The sequence below is a fragment of the Schistocerca piceifrons genome, chromosome 4 (assembly GCF_021461385.2).
Source record: "Schistocerca piceifrons isolate TAMUIC-IGC-003096 chromosome 4, iqSchPice1.1, whole genome shotgun sequence".
Taxonomy (NCBI): Eukaryota; Metazoa; Arthropoda; class Insecta; order Orthoptera; family Acrididae; genus Schistocerca; species Schistocerca piceifrons.
In genome coordinates, this window is record NC_060141.1 from 674,062,829 (window position 1) to 674,085,326 (window position 22,498).

Genomic DNA, 22,498 nt, shown 5'->3' on the forward strand with positions numbered 1-22,498 from the left:
ACTATCAATTGTTGGCTTGGATACGTTTTATATGTATACACTTTCATTTAATCCATGCCATTTAGATTTACTGTTATAGCTATACGCAATTTAAATGTGCTCCTGTTTTCATAACGCTTTTTTCCTGCCATACTGTAATGCAAATTAACTACACATAGGTGACAGAAGATATGGGCTAGCGATACGCACATATACAGATGGCAATAGTATCGCGTACACAAGGTATAGAAGGGCAGTGCATTGGCGGAGCTGTCATTTGCTGTTAGGTGTTTAGCTGGAAAGGTTTCCGACGTCACTGTGGCCACGCGGCAGGAATTAACAGACCTTAAACGCGGAATGGCACTAGGAGCTTGAGGCATGGGGAATTCTGTTTCCGAAATCATTTGGGAATTCAGTATTCTGAGATCCACAGCGTCAAGAGTGTGCTGAGAATACCAAATTTCTGATACTGCCTCTCACCACGGACAAAGTAGTGGCTGACGGCCTTGTCTTAAAGACCGAGAGTAGTGGCGTTTGCATGGAGTTGTCAGTGATAACAGACAAGCAACAGTGAATGAAATAGCTCCAGAAATCAATGTGGGACGTACGACGAACGTACCCATTAAGACAGGGCGGCGAAATTTGGTGTTAACGGTTTGTGGCGGCAGACACACGACATCGCCTTCAACGCCTATCCTGGGCTCATGACGATGTCGGTTGGACCCTAGACGACCGTAAAACCATGCCCTGGACAGATGATTCCTATTTCTGTTGGTAAGAGGTGATGGCAGGGTTCGAACGAGGCGCAAGACCTTACGTAACCATGACCCCAAGCAGTCAACAAAGCACAGTGCAAGCTGCTGGCGGCTCCGTAATGGTATGGGCTGTGTTTACTTCGGATGGACTAGGTCCTGAACCGATCATTGACTGGAAATAGTTATGTGCAGTTACTGGAGAGCATCTGCAGCCATTCATGAACATTTTGAGACTGTCAACAAGGCACTGTGGAAGCTGCTGGTGGCTCCATAATGGTGATGGCTGTGTTTTCATCGAATGGACTGGGCCTTGAACATATCGCTGACTGGAAGTAGTTATGTCCGGCTACTTGGAGACCATCTGCAACCATTCATGAACATTTCCCCGAACAACAGTTGTTCTCGATTTGTTTGAAGATCTTTCTGGACACTTATTTCTTTAGGACTATATGAAAGCCGAGGTGTATTCTATTTCCCTTGACTCGGAGGTGGAAATGGTTACAAGAATTCTTGCATCGGCCGCACAAATACAGAACACACCACGCATTTGTCGTGAACACAGGACTGCCTGGCACGTTGATACCGGCTGTGCGCTGAGATTATTGGTGGTCATTTTGAACATTCTTTATAATGTAATAGTTATCATAACAGTAAAGTAATGGAAAACATTTAACAGTAGTTTGTTCACAATCACACACAATGACCACCTGTGTAGCCTCAGTGCTCAGTACTTCAACAAAATGTGCTTCCGATGCATGGCTGATGTACTGAAAAATTTTGTGCCCAAAATAATATGGATGATACAGGAGACAAAAACGAATATATTTCGTAGAGCATCCACAGATCAGAAACGCATTTTGTGAAGTACTGAGTACACAGTTGGTAATCGTGTGTGATTGTGAAATGTTATGATCACTATTACATCACAATGACTGTTCAAAATCACCACCATTAATCTCAGCCCACAGCAGGTATTAACGTAGCAGGGAGTCCTGTGTTAACGACAAACGCGTAGTGTGTTCTCTATTTGTGTAGCCGCTGCCAGAGTTCTTGTAACCAGTTCCACATCCGAGAGATAGAATACACCTCAGCTTTCATGTAGCCCTAAAGAAATAAGTCGTACGGTATTTGTTCTGGGGGCCTTGCACGTCAATGTTTTCCCCATTGTAGGGCATCATGCTGCCACTGCAACTGTTATGCAGGCACCTGTGTCTCTCCTAAGAACCACTTGGCGCATTCCTTCAGGTGGTCATTGTGTGTTCATTACTAGACCTGGCCTCATTGTTGGAATGTTCTACTGCGTGAGTAGTGTCAACACGCACCAGCAGCATGCGAAGGGCAAGCAAACATCAAGTGACCAAGAGAGAAGAAGTACCGAAACACACCACAGCAAACGAAACCTTGAAAGAAGCAGGCAAAGCGGGAGAGCTGCTCAACCTACGAATCAGCGAGACCAGAAATCCTCGATAAGTCACTACGGTTACGTCACTACGACTACATTAACTGAACTAGTATGTACTAAAGTTACTGAACCGGTTTATTCCAGTAGGCATCTCAATAATGAAAGCAGCTGCGAGTCACGTACATGTAGTTACTAAGTGTGCCGTGGAACAGGCACTGTTCCTCCTGCAGTCCTGACTGTCGTCCCCGTGTAGCCTCGTCCGGACGGACAGTGGTGGAGCAGGGGTAGTCGTGAACTGCTGGCGCGGCCGGCTGCGTTATTGAGTTAGAAGTTGGCCGCACTGCTGCCGTTAGCCACAGAGGCGACGCCACGTCCCGAGCGAGACCAGGACTTCCCCGGGCATCACGCTCGGTGGCGGCAGTTTGCGCGCCCGCCCAGCAGCTCTGCACCCCTGCTGATAAACGGCGGAGACTTCGCCTCAAGTTGCGCCATTACTGCCCCCCGAATTACGTCCGTCCTTGATGCTTTTCGCTGGCGAAGCACAGCTATAAAGCGTTCATTCTATTCAAAGGCACTTTTATTCCAAGAAAATGGCCTCTTCGGAAAGCCAAAGTCGTTGTGCTATAGTCAAGAACCACACGGCGCCATTCTTTATGGACTCTAAAACGTTTAGCGAAGCTTAGCGACCGTCCGTAGTACCTACATATGAGAATCTCAGCAAAGACTGAGTTCTGCTTTGTGATAAACCCCACCAACGCTGAGACACACCAGTAAGAAAGTAACCCACTACAGCGTCCTCCTGAAATGAAAAGTTTTTCAATAACTATTTCATTAGCAATTGCCTACCTAGGTTCTTTCCCCTCACTCAGCCGGCCGAGGTGGTCGTGTGGTTCTAGGAGCTCCAGTCCGGAACCGCGGGACTGCTGCAGTCGCAGGTTCGAATCCTGCATCCGGCATGGATGTGTGTGATGTCCTTAGGTTAGTTAGGTTTAAGTAGTTCTAAGTGCTAGGGGACTGATGACTTAGGATGATAAGTCCCATAGTGCCTAGAGCCATTTGAACCATCCCCTCACTCAGACCGGGTGAGCTTTTTGATATAAAGACCATAGTAGACACAAGGTCCTCATCAGACCACCCATGGCGTGCAGTCGTCAGACATGTTACCGAAGTAGGTGTGAGATATTAAAACATATGAAACACTTATACGTCACACCTACTTGGAAGCGTTCTTGGTTACTGCGACCCATGTGATGGCATGTCGATGGCATTTGATACCGAAACCAGGTTGTCAGTAGACAAAATAAAATACTGACTGTGGACTAAAGCAGTTGATTTTCCAACTTTGAGAACATTCTCTCATTCTATCCGCTAACTGCTCAGCGTTTAATACTGTAATTCCTGTTACTTTTTCATTGATGATGATTTTGGATATGGGACGCTCAATAGCTTGGTCATCAAAACCCTTACAAAGGGTCAGCGTGCCATCGTTCTATGTGTATATACGCGTGTGGGCGCACGTGCGCGATGGAGAGGGAATGGGATGGGGCGACCAAGAAGGATGTTCCCACAGCCAGAGTTCCTTATAATGAATTAAAGTCCATCTCCCCTCTCCAGCACTTAAGGGATGAGACATTTTCTGACAGGGAGATCTTACAGTTGCAATCAGCGCACATTTACGCATCCTCATTCTTTTAAAATTCACTATAACACTCTCATCTTCATGTTGTGAAAGCATTTTCCTTTTCAAAATAATAAAAATGCTAAATCTACTTTATGGCTGACTTCTCTCTATTCTTCTGATATTGATTTCTGCATGAAGATAGATTTAACATACGACCGAACCCTTCTAAAACGTACGTTGCCCAAGGATTAAAATGTCTGTGGTTGATTTTATTTTGTCGTAGACTAATTAGATTCAATTTCTATTGACTATTGGGAACTCCTCCACGGCACTTCGTGTTTCTCTACTGAAGGACGGCATTAGACGGTCAACTCACTCTGTGAAGGAATGGCCGCCACTGAGTATAGCAGGCTCAGTTATTCTTTGGAGCTTAGGCCATACATGTTGATTTCAGTATAACGCAGTCATACTGGTGTATAACATCACGATAAGCTGACACCTGGTGGCATTCATTTGTAGGTGACTTCTGATTTAACGTTCAGTTTATACGCAATAAAAAATGTTTTGCATCACCGCGGTTCCCAGAACTCCTGAAGATAGACGTTGACTGTGGATATCGTATCGCAGACACAGTCCCTTTGACCTGAGACGGCCCTAAACCCGCCCAATGTAAAAAACCATACATAAGCAGCGCTTAGTAGACGGAAGGAGTCCGACAGCCGATGAGTTCCAGTCATTCCACCAGGAAGGTGGTACACAACTCGTGTTGTCTGTAGTTAAACCATGCCTGGACGGTCAATAACGCAGTTTGCTCGCATCCGATTTGTTACTTTGTGCCAGGAAGTGCTCTCAACAAGTTCAATGTCGAGGTGTCTCGGAGTGAACCAGAGCGATGTTGCTCGGACATGGAGGAGACACAGAGAGACAGGAATTTTCGATGATATGCCTCGCTCAGGCCGCCCAAGGCCTACTACTGCAGTGGATGACCGCTACCTACGGACTATGGCGCGGAGGAACCCTGACAGCAACGCCCCATGTTGAATAATGCTTTTCGTGCAGCCACAGGATGTCGTGTTACGACTCAAACTGTGCGCAATAAGCTGCATGATGACAACTTCAATCCCGTTGCCCAAGGCGAGGTCCATCTCTACAACCACGACAGTATGCAGTGCGGTACAGATGGGCCAAAAAAAAAAAAAGCCAAATGGACCGCTCAGGATTGGTATCACGTTCTCTTCACCGATGAGTGCCATATATGCCTTCAACCAGACAATCGTCAGAGACGTGTTTGGGAGCAATCCGGACCGGCTGAGCGCCTTAGACACACTGTCCATCGAGTGCAGCAAGGTGGAGGTTTCCTGCTCTTTTGGGGTTGCATTATGTGGTGACGACGTATGCCACTGGTGATAATGGAAGGCGCCGTAACGTCTGTACCGTACGTGACTGCCATCCTTCGACCGATAGTGCAACAATGTCGGCAGAGTATTGGCGGGGCATTCGACTTCATGGACGACAGTTCGTGCCGCCATCAGCACATCTTGTGAATGACTCTCTTCAGGATAACGACATCGCTCGCCTACAGTGACCAGTATGATCTCCAGACATGAACTCTATCGAACATGCCTGGGTTAAATTGAAAAGGGCTGTTTATGGACAACGTGACCCAGCAATCACTATGAGGGATCTACGCCGAATCGCCGTTGAGGAGTAGGAAAATCTGGACCAACAGTGCCTTGATAAACTTCTGGATTGTAAGCCACGACGAACACAGCGATGCATCAATGCAAGAGGACGTGCTACTGGGTATTAGACGTACCCGTGTGTACAGCAATCCTTACCACCACCTCTGAAGGCATCGCTGTATGGTGGTACAATACACAATGCGTGGTTTTCATGCGCAGTAAAAAGGGCGGAAATGATGTTAATGTTGATCTCTATTCCAATTTTCTGTATAGGTTCTGGAACTATCGGAACCCAGGTGAGGCAAAACGTTTTTTGATGTGTGTATTTATCTTAGCCGTGGTATTAAAATTCAGTAAAACATTCTCGATTACGACATATGTTTATTATAGTCGACAACCTGTTTTAATTAAGACAGTAATCACTGCAGTACAAAATTATTCGTACATATTCAAAGGGATTTGTATACAGAGATACGATACATGGCTAAATCATCTGGAGTAGAATCTACATTATTAACAAAATAAGCCATTGTATTCATGATGGTACTGGCGGCGGTAGACGGAGCAAGATCTGTAAGAACAGGGAAGTGAATTGTCGGATAAGACAGCATTATTAAAGAATATATTCACTAGTGGACGAAATTAAGAGATGGGTACCATTTTGCCACATTTATCAGAGGAAACCAAACAAGACTGGGACCGTGAATGCAATATGCAAACAATTTGGCGCTGGCGTAGCTGAGATAAGGTTACGAATTCGTGTTGGCCGCCCGACACCAGCGGGACGGATAAAAATCTGCGCAATTACGTCCGTTGCGAATGACAGTAGTGTCTGCTTTCGCTTTATTTTCGTTTTTTCAGTGAAATACGTACACATCATCGCTTAGATGACGGATGAGATGGAGAAATATGGGTGGGTTTGACGTAGTCGCAACTCAGGTTGCGAGAGAATTGGACGTAACACCAAGTGTTATCTCGAATATGTGGAAGCTGTTTATAACCAGTGGGACAGTGACCACAAGACCAGGACAAGGTCGCCCGATAGCCACAACGGCCAATCGAGACTGTATTTGGTGCTTTCAGCCAAGCGCAAGAGGACGTCTACAGCTACACAACTCTCTCGTGACGTCGCTGCTGACACAGTAACAACAGTTGTCAGGAAGACGGTTGCTAGATGGCTTCGCGGAACAAGGCCGTATGTCAGAAAGTCGGCCGTGTGCATCCCACTCGACGCCTCCCACAAAAGAGAGCTTTAACAACGGACAAAGCTTCAACAGGCCAAATTCAGTCTACCATGTGACTCTCGGCGAGTCTTCATATGGAGGTACCCGCAACATCAGGGAATGGGACACCTATGATGGCGGAGGTGTGATGATTTCGGCAGGGGTCTTGCACCATATCCGCACACTGCTCCATGCGTTTGGCATTGGTTCCGTAAAAGCCCAGAGGCGCAGAAGGGAGACAGCCCTTTGTGCTGTTGGTTCTGATTTCATTTTTATAGACGACAACGAAAAATCACATACGGCCTGACTGGCTAACGAATATCTTCCTTGCGAAGACATTCACCCTGTAACTTGACTGGGTAAATCATTTGCCCTGAATCCTATTTAACTTGCTTGGGATGCTCTTGAGAGGGCAGATGCGACACGCCAAACCCAATCCTGAGCCATTCAGGTGTTGAAAACTGCTCTGGACAAAGAGTGTCCCCGACTTCCTCAGGCACTCCCGAACTCGCGTGTTAATCATATGGCTCCTCGCTATACATACTGTGTGTCTGTCCGAGGCGACCACACACAATACTAGCTACTTTTTGACAGCCATTTTCTAAAATGTGATTTTTAACACATTGGATCTTGGCCATTACTCAAGCTAATCAATGGAATTCGAACTGTTGTTTTTTACAAATGATTGTTCAAATGGCTCTGAGCACTATGGGACTTAACATCTGTGGTCATCTGTAGCCTAGAACTTAGAACAAACCTAGCTAATCTAAGGACATCACACACATCCATGCCCGAGGCAGGACTCGAACCTGCGACCGTAGCGGTCGCGCGGTTCCAGACTGAAGCGCCTAGAACCGCTCGGCCACCCCGGCCGGCACAAATGATTTTTGTACAATAAATTATACCCGTACTTATTTTCATTTATTTGCCTCCAGTATTTCCCGCGTTATTAGGTTTCATGTTATCCATCTTTTAATTTTGTCCAGCAGTGTACTATACCCTCCGTCCATCGCGTACGAATGGATAAAAAAAATAGCACACGTAATGCCTCGGAAAAAAACCTATAGTAATCTATTCAAAATAACGAAACGCAATAACAGACATGATTTGAACAGTTTTATGTGTAGACTACTTCCCTTGGAATCTGTCTAAAATCGTTGAAAGTAGTCATAGAAGAGATGGTTGTATTGATACTGATAGGTACGCTCCAGCAGGACACACTAACGACATCGGTATAGGAGACGGAATGCGGCGGCCACAGCTTATTTACTTAATTTTAATATTTTACATCCATCACTGTTAAATCTTCAGTGAAAGAATGATGTCTAAGAGTTTTCTGCAAAAGTTTTTTTATTACAACGGTGAAATCTTGGGCAGCGTTTGGGTGCACTGCAAGATATGTAAGAGGAAGTAGCATTTCGTTCCTCACGTAAAGCTGTTTGAAAGGAACTGTGACCACACTTTTCAAGATTAAGGTGGCGAATTTACAGACTGAAGCTCAGGAATGATACTGTTAGCAAGCAGATGCGGAAAGTTTTCTATTTGATAGTGTAGATATCTAAATGTTCGCATCTCTTGGTTCAATTGTTTAGCGTTCCATGCACAAGATCCTATGGTCCTAGGTTCGATTCCCGGACTAGTCGGAGTGGTTCTTGGCTTAGGGACTGGATGTTTATGTGGTTCTTATCACTGCATCTTTCCAGGCGGTAGAACTACAATAATACCAAGCGATCATTTTCTTTTTGTCTAAATATTATAAACTGAATAATAACTGACGTTATACATAGAGCTAGTAAAAATACGTTGTTCTTCAGGAATAAATCTCTAGGAATAACAAGAATTCTGACGCGACAGACTCACTACAGGAGTTTTCTGTGTTATCGTTTCCAAATACATTTCACTTCTCATCTCGCTGCGTTTCGGTAATGACATAAGTAAAAGTCGTAAAGCAGAAAAACTTATTTTGGGTAAAAAGCGGATATTATGGGTAGAAACGTATGTAATTTCCTACAAAAACACAATAAAACATTTCATATGTACTGTTGAGAAATCACCAGAGAACTAAATGCTTCCAGCCAACCTAATGTATTAAGTTCGACTTCCAAGGAAAGCTTCAATTAAATGACTTTCATTGCACCAAATACAGGAATTCATCGCAGAAATAAAACTCAGTTGCATATAAAAACACGAAAGAACGGTGTGTACGATGTATCACAGTGTTCGTTACCCTTTCACCTGTCCAACGTATAAACAAAAACCATCACTTTTATATCGGGAACTTCGGAGAAATTATATTAACTTTACTACTTCATGTGTACTACCAGTGCAACAAGTCCATCAGTTCTTAAAATCAATGCTTCATTTAAGCTGCAAATAGGAAATATTGTAACATTTGTTTCAGTTCAAATTGTGGGTATTGACAGAAACTCGGCCGGCCAGTGTGGCCGAGCGATTCTATGTGCTTCAGTCTGTAACCGCGCTGTTGCTACGGTCACAGGTTCTAATCCTGTCTCGGGCATGGATGTGTGTGATGTCTTTGTGTTAGCTAGGTTTAAGTAGTTCTGAGTTCTAGGGGACTGATGACCTCATATGTTAAGTCCCATAGTGCTTAGGGCCATTTGAAGCATTTGAACAGAAACTCGGCTGATAGCCGTTCGTCTCGTAACTTAAATGTTGGTTTCAGAACTTGACGTCGCACGGACAGCGGAGTGCGTGGACTATATCTTTATCATACATTTTGAAAAAAAAAAAAAAAAGGTCATCAGTCCCCTACAACTTAGAAATACTTAAACGTAACTAACCTAAGGACACCACACACATCCATGCCCGAGGCAGGATTCGAATCTGCGACCGTAGCGGCCACGCGGTTTGTGACTGTAGTGCCTAGAACCGCTCGGCCACTCCGGCCGGCTATATTTTCAATATCTTCTCCTTAACTACATGATCGATTTCAACCAAATGGCAGTTTAGCGCCCGCTGTGTCTCCGGCGGTAGCCGCACCATGCACCGAATTTGGGGGAGCTCCGCCCCCTTTTGTTCACCACCGTCCATCTCCATCTGTTGCATAGCGCCGATGGTTGCCGTGCAGCCGTGTATTATTACCATGTTGGCCTGGTCAGTCCGCCGAAGTATTGGGAACGCTGTTGTCCTGACTCGCAACGATAGGAAAGAAAGACCCCTGGGTCCATTCATCACTGACAGCAGCAGGCTGTGGTGTTGAACTCCGCGACTGGCGATTATGGCGAGGTAGCCATCTCTCTTAGCAGCGGGTGTCGTTCTTCAGTAGCTTGCAGTAAATCTACAACAGAATTGTGCCAGACTTCACTATACTGTAATCAGGGAGTCGAATGCAAACCTTATGTGGTCCATTGACCCGCCTGACCAACTGCCTCACGAGGTAAGATGCTGGGGAATTTATGGAGCGATCTAGTGGCTAACGTTTACTTGACGTCACTTTTCATGTCGGCGTAGGACGTGTGATGATGTAGGTATCAGCGGTTCTCGCTCTACCGTGTTTGCCTAATGGGTTTATTATAGTATGTGGCTGTTTCGTAAAAAGTTCTTGGTATGCGTCGTTGCATTAGCAAAAGCGTTTCCTTCATCATGTGACGAAGGTAGAGTGACCCTGTCCAGCTGCGCTGCCCCACTACATTTCTCATGAGATGCGCTGTCTGGCTTGCCGGAAGCGCCGATGTTGCGGTTCTACCTGACTTTCTCTCGGTGGTGAAATGTTATTGTTCGCGTCCGCCTCGCGCCGGAACCGCCGTAATGCAAGAGAGGTAGCTTCGCTCTGGAACTTTAGAATTTCAGATGTTTGCTGCCTTGTACAAGGTTGGCGAGCGGCAGTGTAAATGAAAACCTTCCCATTAACTCTGGGAGTTTCGGAGCAATTATGTTAAACGTACTACTACATGGGTAGCACTAATATAAGTCCGCCAGTTAAACTCAGTGTTTCATTTAAGTTACAAATGGGAAACATTGTAACGTCCTATCCAATTTGCATGGCAGATTGTGAGGTGTATATCAATTCTCCATCACGTATATTTAACATCTGTTCCTAAACGCCGGCCGGAGTGGCCGAGCGGTTCTAGGCGCTACAGTCTGGAACCGCGAGACCGCTACGGTCGCAGGTTCGAATCATGCCTCGGGCATGGATGTGTGTGATGTCCTTAGGTTAGTTAGGTTTAAGTAGTTCTAAGTTCTAGGGGACTGATTACCTCAGAAGTTAAGTCCCATAGTGCTCAGAACCATTTTTTGTGTTCCTAAACCACTGGATTGATTTCAGTCAAACGTGGCAAACATATCACTTGTTACCTGGCAAGAATCACTGTGAAATGTAAGATCGACTACAAGTCAACGGCAGTACGGGTTGAGATGAAAAAGTTGCGTAAACATGCAAATTTTATTCGTCTAGTATCTGAGAATGAGAGTGTCTAGAGGCTTCCAACAAATTTTACTTGTAATTTCAAACCTGTTTCGAAACTTTCCATCACTAGCATGCTCCACAAGTTTATTTCCTCTGTTCATTCAGTAAAAGTATCGCAACAAGGATGACGTTTTAATCTGTTACTTCATTACGACCAAATCTGTTAGCAACACAGTTCCATTAAACATCCATCCAAACCATACCATCGTACGACACATAATCCAGGAGATATGACTTCATGAACACTGATATTTCTAAAAAATTAGTTTTCTTAAAATGGAGCGCAGATTATCAAGACCTCCGCAGTCAGTGCTTGATTATGTGATAACTTCGTGACGTCCAACTTGGTTTGTACTTAATTTGAAAACTCTTCTAAAAATTTTCTCTATTACAAGTTTAACATAAAATATTCAAAAATTAATTCATTTGTAAACTAACCAAAATTTTGAAGCAGGTTTGTACAGGACTTAAACTCTTTAAAGAATCACCTACATACTGGTTGCAATCTGGAAAGAAGCACAATAGGGTTAAGAATCAATTACATCCCATAGGGGTCGGAATGAATATGTGGTGACACCGAAGCATAACAGCAACAAGTGGAGCAGTTTCAAGCGAATTTCTTACTTGCAGGTCGTTATATGTATAAAAAATACTGTGGCAGTGTCGCCACAACCGGTAAATGCGGGGACGTGGAGTAAAAAGGTTGACTTAAAAATGTTGTAAAACGATCTGTTGCTGTTTATTTCACGTATTTAATTGACCTAGAATACTTTTAAATGTATGGAGTGCAATTTTTTTTTCATTTGTGCTGTTCATTGTGTCAGACAGATCACGATTGTGATAAATTTGTCTACATGTTCCGGGACCTAAGATCAAGCCACAAGGCTGAATACCACGGATAGGAATAACATGCATTGTGCAGTGTTTCGGCGTAACACAGCAGAGAATCAGCTCACATATGTGGAATATATGTCACATAAGCATGTGTTCAACATTACCTACTAAGCCCCTGGTTGGATAACAACGAAACGTTGAACACGTCTTACTTACTACTTGGCGGCCGAGCGGTTCTGGGCGCTTCAGTCTGGAACCGTGAGACCTCTACGGTCGCAGGTTCGAATCCTGCCTCGGGCATGGATGTGTGTGATGTCCTTATGTTAGTTAGGTTGAAGTAGTTCAAAGCTCTAGGGCACTGATGACCTCAGCAGTTAATTCCCATAGTGCTCAGAGCTATTTGAACCTTTTAATACTTGGCAAGAAAAACTTTTGTGGCAAGAAACACCAGTATCATACTCTGAAGGGGTGATACCGGCGTGATGGACATATAAGGGGGGAGAAGGACGTGCCCAGAGAGAGGGGCGATGAGGAGTGACTGCCAGAGAGGGGGCAGAAGACATGGACTCGGAGAAGAGTAAGTAGTCAGACAGGGGAAGGATGAGATGGATATTACAGAGGGAGGGTAGGAAATCGGGAAGAGGAGGTGAGGGGAAGTAGGAGGAGACAGAGATGGGGGGGGGGATATATAGAGAGGAGGGGAGAGATAGACAGAGAGAGACAGAGTGAAGGGGGAGGATGTGATGGTAAGAAAGGGATGAGAGAGACGGGGGAGCAGATGGTCAGAGGCAGGAGGGAAGAGAGGAGGAAGAAGGAGGTGGGTACAGAGAGGATGAATAGAGGGGGGGAGAAGATGGAAAGAGAGAGAGAGGTAAGAGAAGATGGACGGAGAGTGGGGTGAGGAGTTGGACAGAGCAGATAAGAGTGAGGTGGAGATAGACCAATACAAGGCTGGAATATATAAATACCGTGGCAACGCCAGGTGTCCCAGTCAATTTATCTGTGAAGTAAGGCAATGAGTAACACGGCAGTTAGCTATACATCCGCCAACTCGAGAAGTGGTTAGTGCAGCGGCTGACGGGCGGGTGCGCTGTTGCAGTCAGGCCGCTGTCCACGACCATCCTGAGCAGCGAGCAGCCGCTGACGGCCGGCCGGCGCTACGAGATCGCCTGCCGCACTGTGGGGTCGCGGCCGCCGGCGGTAGTCTCCTGGTGGCTGGACAACACGCGGCTACCCGCCAGCACCGACAAGGTGAGTGGCCGCACGCACTCTCAGAGCGCGAAGTCACCTGCAGCTCGTACAGGAAGCAGGCAGCAGTTGTGACAGTTGAAGGGCATGGAAGGGAAGGGATTGGGGCGGCTGTGTACCCCCTCCCTGCTCTTATTGTCTGTACTTCTCGTAAGCAGTGGAGGAAATTGAGAAATTTTAGGAACTTCGCCTTCGCCGATGACTTAATCTAATTACTAAATGGCTAAAACGATCACCCTGTCACTAAATCGCAGTTTTAGGTTCCAAATCTAGTGACTTCCACAGAGAACAGTATTACCGATATTTCATACAATTATTGACGCGTTTAACAAATTTTAGAAGCTACTATAATCTACTTATTAAGAAGTATAAGATCAAGTTTTAAGTTGTTGTTGTTGTTGTTGTGGTCTTCAGTCCTGAGACTGGTTTGATGCGGCTCTCCATGCTACTCTATCCTTCATCACCCAGTACTTACTGCAACCTACATCCTTCTGAATCAGCTTAGTGTATTCATCTCTTGGTCTCCCTCTACGATTTTTACCCTCCACGGTGCCCTCCAATGCAAAATTTGTGAAACCTTGATGCCTCAGAACATGTCCTACCAACCAATCCCTTCTTCTAGTTGAGTTGTGCCACAATCTCCTCTCCTCCCCAATTCTAGTCAATACTTTCTCATTAGTTATGTGATCAACCCATCTAATCTTCATCATTCTCTGTAGCACCACGTTTCGAAAGCTTCGATTCTCTTCTTGTCCAAACTATTTATTGTCCATGTTTCATTTCCATACATGGCTACACTCCATACAAATACTTTCAGAAACGACTTCCTGACACTTAAATCTATACTCGATGTTAACAAATTTCTCTTCTCCAGAAACGCTTTCCTTGCCATTGCCAGTCTATATTTTATATCCTCTCTACTTCGACCATCATCAGTTATTTTGCTCCCCAAATAGCAAAACTCCTTTACTACTTTAAGTGTCTCATTTACCTAATCTAATTCCCTCAGCATCGCCCGACTTAATTCGACTACATTCCATTATCCTCGTTTTGCTTTTGTTGATGTTCATCTTACATTATCCTTTCAAGACACTGTCCATTCCGTTCAACTGCTCTTCCAAGTCAAGTCAAGTAAAACAAATCAGTTTTTTGTGGGTCATCAGTAATCTGCCTGGTTTGATGCAGCTCTCCAGGAATTCCTCTCCTGTGCCGACGTCTTTATCTCAGAGTAACGCTTGCAACCTACGTTCTCAATTATTAGCTTGAAATATTTCAATCTCTGTCATCTTCTAGTCTACAGTTTTTACCCTCAACAGCTTTATCAAGTACCATGAAAGTTATTCCCAGATGGTTTAAGGTGCCCTATCATCATGTCCCTTCTTCTTGTCATTGTTTTCCACGTATTCTTTCCCTCGCCCTTTCTGCGGAGAAAGTCATTATTCCTTACTTCACGAATGTACCTAATTTTCAAAATTCGTCTTTGGCATGACATCTCTATTGCTTCGATTCTCTTACGTTCCTGTTTTTCCACAGTCCATGTTTCACTACAATACAATTCTGTGCTCCAAAAGTAGATTCTCAGAAATTACTTCCTCAACTTATGTTTGATAGACTTCTCTTGGCCAGGAATGCCCTTCTTGCCAGTGATAATCTGCTTCTCGCCTCGTCTTTGATCCGTCCGTCATGGGTTATTTTGATGCCTACCTAGCAGAGTAGCTTAACCTCATCCGCTTAGTGATCACCAATTCCGATGTCAAGTTTCTCTCTGTTCTAATTTCCGCTATTTATCATTACTTTCATCAGAGTGTGAGTATAGGTCTTGAGGAACCTAATTCACAGCATGCAAATGAGCCAGATTATATTAATTACTTATTTAGTTATTTATTTGTCGTCCTGAGTGTGTTCTCTATCTAGCCATCTAAATCACATGATTACACTGAATTGTATGAAAGAACGCAAAATGGCGTTTACAGTATAAAGCCACAACCTGTCACAATTTTGTCCGCCATACGTCGTTAAAAAATACACTTAGAATTGAATTAGAAAGTTTTGATTTATCAGATCATACCATTTCTGAAACGTTATCATAAGAAAGCCGTAAGTATGAAATACACATACCATTAAAGCCTGCAGTCATTTCACAGTATTCTTAATGAAATTGCTGTCACTTTACGAAATCGAATGACTCTGGCAAACGAAATAGATGTAGGATGCGGTATGCTATTCCAATAATGTCATTTAAAAATATCTAACGGTCCACAGTCCAAATTGGTTCACATAACCAAGATGAGGTTTACAATAGCTTCAGACTCAGAATCACACTCACATGCAGGACAATTCTAAATATTGCTTCATTGTACACGTAGAGGAAAAGAGGAGTGGTTGAAACAGAGTCGAATGATGCTGGAAGTAGCTGATAGGTTCAAATATGTCATCGTAAACTACATCTTTGTAAAATTTCGAGGTTTTAACACCGAATAATGTCCATCTGTCGTTTGTTGGAACACGTTCCACGTCTCTTGCCACAGATGTTCTAGATAGCCCTTGACCCCGCGTAAATAGTCTGTATACAGCAATTTCAAATCTGTGTCATTACCTATAGACGCAGCTTGCTTAACTAATAGAACTTCCACGTTGTAGCGGACACCAGATTGGGAAAGCATCGAAAGGAAATGGATTGCTTGCTCCCTCCGTTTGCTCCGAGCATATTCCTGAAACATATCCAGTATATAATGATTGGCTGTTTTCAATAAAATCTCCTCTGTCTTCAAGCCATGTCGCTACAATTGCGACCTCTGGCATCAGTCACAGCTGGGCCGAAACCACGCGGGCGCAGAAGATGATTGGGCAGGTCATAGCAGCTCCGGCTCGGCGTGGTACCGAGTGAGGTCAGGTGGGGTGAGGGGCCCGCGACACCTTTGATACTGCCGCTCCCGCCTCCTTACTAGCGTCAAGTATTCGTCGTTGCTTCCTTTCGACTTCCAAAGTCCGCCCCATACATCCTATTGTGTGTGTAACCCTGATATCTGTTAAAATTATTGCTATTCATTATAAAATCAGCCGCCTCTTTTGTAACGGAATCCCAGTTTGTTGCCGTATGAGCCAAGACCCTCGTGTCTTAAATATTATTTTGTGTGCGTTTTATATACAATTCACAGCGATGGCCCACGAGTCAAGCTCCCTTTGTTTAATACACTATGTGATCAAAAGTCTCCAGACACCCCCAAATACATACGTTTTTCATATTACGTGCATTGTGCTGCTACCCAAGTCCGCCCCATACATCCTATTGTGTGTGTAACCCTGATATCTGTTAAAATTATTGCTATTCATTATAAAATCAGCCGCCTCTTTTGTAACGGAATCCCAGTTTGTTGCCGTATGAGCCAAGACCCTCGTGTCTTAAATATTATTTTGTGTGCGTTTTATATACAATTCACAGCGATGGCCCACGAGTCAAGCTCCCTTTGTTTAATACACTATGTGATCAAAAGTCTCCAGACACCCCCAAATACATACGTTTTTCATATTACGTGCATTGTGCTGCTACCCACTGCCAGATACTCCAACATCAGCGACCTCATTAGTCATTAGACATCGTGAGAGAACAGAATTGGGCGCTGCGCGGAATTCACGTACTTCGAACGTGGCCAGGTGATTGGGTGTCACTTGTGTCACACGTCTGTATGTCAGATTTCCACACTCCTAAACATCCCTAGGCCCAATGTTACCGATGGTATGGGTCCCACACATATGAGCAATATTGTAGGTCGGGTCGGACGAGAGTTTTGTAAGTAATCTGTACATTGATCGCATTTCCCCAGTACTCTACCAATAAACTGAAGTCCACTGCATGCTTTACTTACGACTGAGCCTAAATGTTGATTCCATTTCATATTCTTCCAACTGATATACCCACGTATTTGTATGCGTTAACGGATACTAATTGTGAGTCATCGATATTGTAGCCAAGAGATTCTACGTTCTTTCTTTTTGTGAAGTGCTCATTTTCTAATTTCTGAACCCTTACAATAAGTTACAAATCTTTCCAAACACATTTAAATCTTCTCAAGATTGACTGAATTTCTACAGGGTGTTACAAAAAGGTACGGCCAAACTTTCAGGAAACATTCCTCACACAGAAAGAAAGAAAATATGTTACGTGGACATGTGTCCCGAAACGCTTACTTTCGATGTTAGAGCTCATTTTATTACTTCTCTTCAAATCACACTAATCACGGAATGGAAACACACAGCAACAGAACGTACCAGCGTGACTTCAAACACTTTGTTACAGGAAATGTTCAAAACGTCCTCCGTTAGCGAGGATACATGCATCCACCCTCCGTCGCATGGAATCCCTGATGCGCTGATGCAGCCCTGGAGAATGGCGTATTGTATCACAGCCGTCCACAATACGAGCACGAAGAGTCTCTACATTTGGTACCGGGGTTGCGTAGGCAAGAGCTTTCAAATGCCCCATAAATGAAAGTCAAGAGGGTTGAGGTCAGGAGAGCGTGGAGGCCATGGAATTGGTCCGCCTCTACCAATCCATCGGTCACCGAATCTGTTGTTGCGAAGCGTACGAACACTTCGACTGAAATGTGCAGGAGCTCCATCGTGCATGACCCACATGTTGTTTCGTACTTGTAAAGGCACATGTTCTAGCAGCACAGGTAGAGTATCCCATATGAAATCATGATGACGTGCTCCATTGAGCGTAGGTGGAAGAACATGGGGCCCAATCAAGACACCACCAGCAATGTCTGCCCAAACGTTCACAGAAAATCTGTGTTGATGACGTGATTGCACAATAGCGTGCGGATTCCCGTCAGCCCACACATGTTGATGGTGAAAATTTACAATTTGATCACATTGGAATGAAGCCTCATCCGTAAAGAGAACATTTGCACTGAAATGAGGATCGACACATTGTTGGATGAACCATTCGCAGAAGTGTACCCGTGGAGGCCAGTCAGCTGCGGATAGTGCCTGCACACGCTGTACATGGTACAGAAACAACTGGTTCTCCCGTAGCACTCTCCATACAGTGACGTGGTCAACGTATCCTTGTACAGCAGCAACTTCTCTGACGCTGACATTAGGGTTATGGCCAACTGCACGAAGAATTGCCTCGTCCATTGCAGGTGTCCTCGTCGTTCTAGGTCTTCCCTTGTCGCGAGTCATAGGCTGTAATGTTCCGTGCTCCCTAAGACGTCGATCAATTGATTCGAACGTATTCCTGTCGGGACACCTTCTTTCTGGAAATCTGTCTCTATACAAACGTACCGCGCCACGGCTATTGCCCCGTGCTAATATATACATCAAATGGGCATCTGCCAACTCCGCATTTGTAAACATTGCAGTGACTGCAAAACCACGTTCGTGATGAGCACTAACATGTTGATGCTACGTACTGATGTGCTTGATGCTAGTACTGTAGAGCAATGAGTCGCATGTCAACACAAGTAACGAAGTCAACATTACCTTCCTTCAATTGGTCCAACTGGCGGTGAATCGTTGCGTAGCGTTGTTTTGAGGGAAGAGACCAGACAGCGAGGTCATCGGTCACATCGGATTAGGGAAGGACGGGAAAGGAAGTCGGCCGCGCCCTTTCAAAGGAACCATCCCAGCATCTGCCTGGAGCGATTTGGGGAAATCACGGAAAACCTAAATCAGGATGGACGGACGCGGGATTGAACCGTCGTCCTCCCGAAAGCGAGTCTAGTGTGCTAACCACTGCGCCACCTCGCTCGGTGCGGTGAATCGAGGAAGTATACATACTGACGAAACTAAAATGAGCTCTAACATGGAAATTAAGCGTTTCCGGACACATGTCCACATAACATCTTTTCTTTATTTGTGTGTGAGGAATGTTTCCTGAAAGTTTGGCCGTACCTTTTTGTAGCACACATCTTCTTTGAGACAGTACTTGACTACATATAGCTGCTTCATCTGCAAGAAGTCCAAGGTTACTATTAATATTACTCCAATGTCATTAGAATACACATGAGTATACATATACGCATGTCTAAAGGACATTGCAAAGTACGTTAGAACAACACAGGCACTGTAATATGATATTTCACACCTAATAACAGGGCTTCGGCTTTAATCATACGTCTCTTCCTGTACGGGACTCACAGATCCTTTACAAGTACAGTATGTAGACGAAAGCGGCTACATACGGAAATTTGAGTCGGACCGGGTAGTGGCTCGGCTGGCTGGCGTCGTTAAGGTGACCACTCGTGTCATGCGAAAGAACCGGATTCAAGTCCCGGCCCGTGTACGAATTTCCACTCTTACCAATGCGTAGCGCAGCCAAAGTTTAGCAATAATCGGAAATGCGAATATGATTCTCGTACACTATGAACAGCAAGTGTAGGAACAAACTTCTCTGGAGAACACCCAAAGTCGCCTGCTGATGTCTGTCCATTCAAGATAATTATCTGTGTATTCCATACCAAGGAATCGTCAATCCAGTCACGAATTTCGCTCGATACCACATACGACCGTACTTCTAATAATAAGCATAGATAGTAGAAATCCTTGGGTAACAGAAGAAATATTGAATTTAATTGATGAAAGGAGAAATTATAAAAATGCAGTAAATGAAGCAGGCAAAAAGGAATACAAACGTCTCAAAAATGAGATCGACAGAAAGTGCAAAATGGCTAAGCAGGGATGGCTAGAGGACAAATGTAAGGATGTAGAGGCTTATCTCACTAGGGGTAAGATAGATACTGCCTATAGGAAAATTAAAGAGACCTTTGGAGAAAAAAGAGAACCACTTGTATGAAAATCAAGAGCTCATATGGAAACCCAGTTATAAGCAAAGAACGGAGAGCAGAAAGGTGGAAGGAGTGTATAGAGGGTCTATACAAGGGCGACGCACTTGAGGACAATATTCTGGAAATGGAAGAGAATGTAGATGAAGACGAAATGGGAGATACAATACTGCGTGAAGAGTTTCACAGAGCACTGAAAGACCTGAGTCGAAACAAGGTCCCGGGAGTGGACAACATACCATTAGAACTGCTGGCCGCCTTGGGAGAGCCAGTCCTGACAAAACTCCACCATCTGGTGAGCAAGATGTATGAGACAGGCGAAATACCCTCAGACTTCAAGAAGAATATAATAATTCCAATCCCAAAGAAAGCAGGTGTTGACAGATGTGAAAATTAAAAAGCCACAGCTGCAAAATACTAACGCGAATTCTTTACAGATGAATGGAAAAACTAGTAGAGGACGACCTTGGGGAAGATCAGTTTGGATTCCGTAGAAATATTGGAACGCGTGAGGCAATGCTGACCTTACGACTTATCTTAGAAGAAAGATTAAGGAAAGGCAAACCTACGTTTCCAGCATTTGGAGACTTAGAGAAAGCTTTTGACAATGTTGACTGGAATACTCTCTTCCAAATTCTAAAGGTGGCAGGGGTAACATACAGGGAGCGAAAGGCTATTTACAATTTGTACAGAAACCAGATGGCAGTTATAAGGGTCGAGGGACATGAAAGGGAAGCAGTGGTTGGGAAGCGAGTGAGACAGTGTTGTAGCCTCTCCTTGATGTTATTCAATCTGTATATTGAGCAAGCCGTATAGGAAACAAAAGAAAAATCCATAGAGAAGAAATAAAAACTTTGAGGTTCGCCGATGACATTGTAATTCTGTCAGAGACACCAAATGACTTGGAAGAGCAGTTGAACGGAATGGACAGTGTCTTGAAAGGAGGATATAAGATGAACATCAACAAAAGCAAAACGAGGATAATGGAATGTAGTCGAATTAAGTCGGGTGATGCTCAGGGAATTAGATTAGGAAATGAGACACTTAAAGTAATAAAGGAGTTTTGCTAATTGGAGAGCAAAATAACTGATGATGGTCGAAGTAGAGAGGATATATAATGTAGACTGGCAATGGCAAGGAAAGTGTTTCTGAAGAAGAAAAATTTGTTAACATCGCGTATACATTTAAGTGTCAGGAAGTCGTTTCTGCAAGTATTTGTATGGAGTGTAGCCATGTATGGAAGTGAAACATGGACGATAAATAGTTTCGACAAGAAGAGAATAGAACCTTTCAAAATGTGGTGCTACAGAAGAATGCTGAAGATTAGATGGGTAGATCACATAACTAATGAGGAGGTATTGAATAGAATTGGGGAGAAGAGGAGTTTGTGGCACAACTTGACAAGAAGAAGGGACCGGTTGGTAGGACATGTTCTGAGGCATCAAGGGATCACCAATTTAGTACTGGAGGGCAGCGTGGAGGGTAAAAATCGTAGAGGGAGTCCAAGAAATGAATACACTAAGCAGATTCAGAATGATGTAGGTTGCAGTAGGTACTGGGAGATGAAGATGCTTGCACAGGATAGAGTAGCATGGAGAGCTGCATCAAACCAGTCTCAGGACTGAAGACTACAACAACAATATGATATGGAGTAAATGCGTTTCGGAAATCAAGAAACACTAAATCTACTTTAATACCTTCATTCAAGGCTTTCAGTACGTCATGTAAGAATCCTGGTGAGAATTGGATTTTACATCGTCGATGTTTTCGGAGGAGGTCACTCTGTTTGAGATATCTCGTTATGTTTAACCTCAGACCAGATTCTAAGATACTGGACGATAGTTTTGCTGTGCACATCTAAATCCTTCTTCTAAATTTGTAAATGGGTGTGACCTGTGTTTTCTTCCAATTACAGAGGACAGTTTTTTGTTCGAGGGATTTACGATATAAATGAAAGAGGGGCAATCTCAGACGCAAATTCAGTATCGATTCTGGTAGGAATTCCATCAGGCTCTAGAGCTTTGTTGAATTTTAATCATTTTAGCTGTTTCATAGCGCGACTGATATTAGCACTTAGCCCACTCATCTTTTCAGTGGTACGAGGATTAAGTTGTGGCAACACTCCTGAGCTTTAATTTCGAAAAAAATATTTGAAAACGGAGTTAAGCGTTTCTTTTTTTTAATCATAAATTTCAATTCCTGCCTCATCCACGAGTGGCTGGACTGGACACTTACTTTCCTATGCAGAGAAGTCGAGTATGCAGGAAAGATTGGGGGGGGGGGGGGGGGAGAGCTACATCAAACCGGCGAAGGTTCAAGTCCTCCCTCGGGCATGGATGTGTATTGTCCTTAGGATAATTTAGGTTAAGTTGTGTGTAAGCCTAGGGACTGATGCCCTTAGCGGTTAAGTTCCATAAGAAAAAAAAATAAAGCTACATCAAATTGTTATTCGGACTGTAGACCACAGCAGCAACCAAAAGGATAAAGAGGGGAGGGTTTTGTAAGACGAGATGTTAATGAGCGTATCTGCCATCGCTTAC

General features: G+C 44.2%; 1 protein-coding gene across 1 annotated transcript in view; it reads left to right on the plus strand.

Annotated features, from left to right (window-relative positions):
* The window catches only part of LOC124795454 (hemicentin-2-like), a 403,018-nt gene that overhangs the window by 332,528 nt on the left and 47,992 nt on the right, over positions 1-22,498 (plus strand). Inside the window, exon 6 of the mRNA XM_047259480.1 lies at positions 13,022-13,173. Coding sequence (XP_047115436.1) covers positions 13,022-13,173 — 152 coding nt within the window. The remainder of the gene's footprint in view (positions 1-13,021; positions 13,174-22,498) is intronic.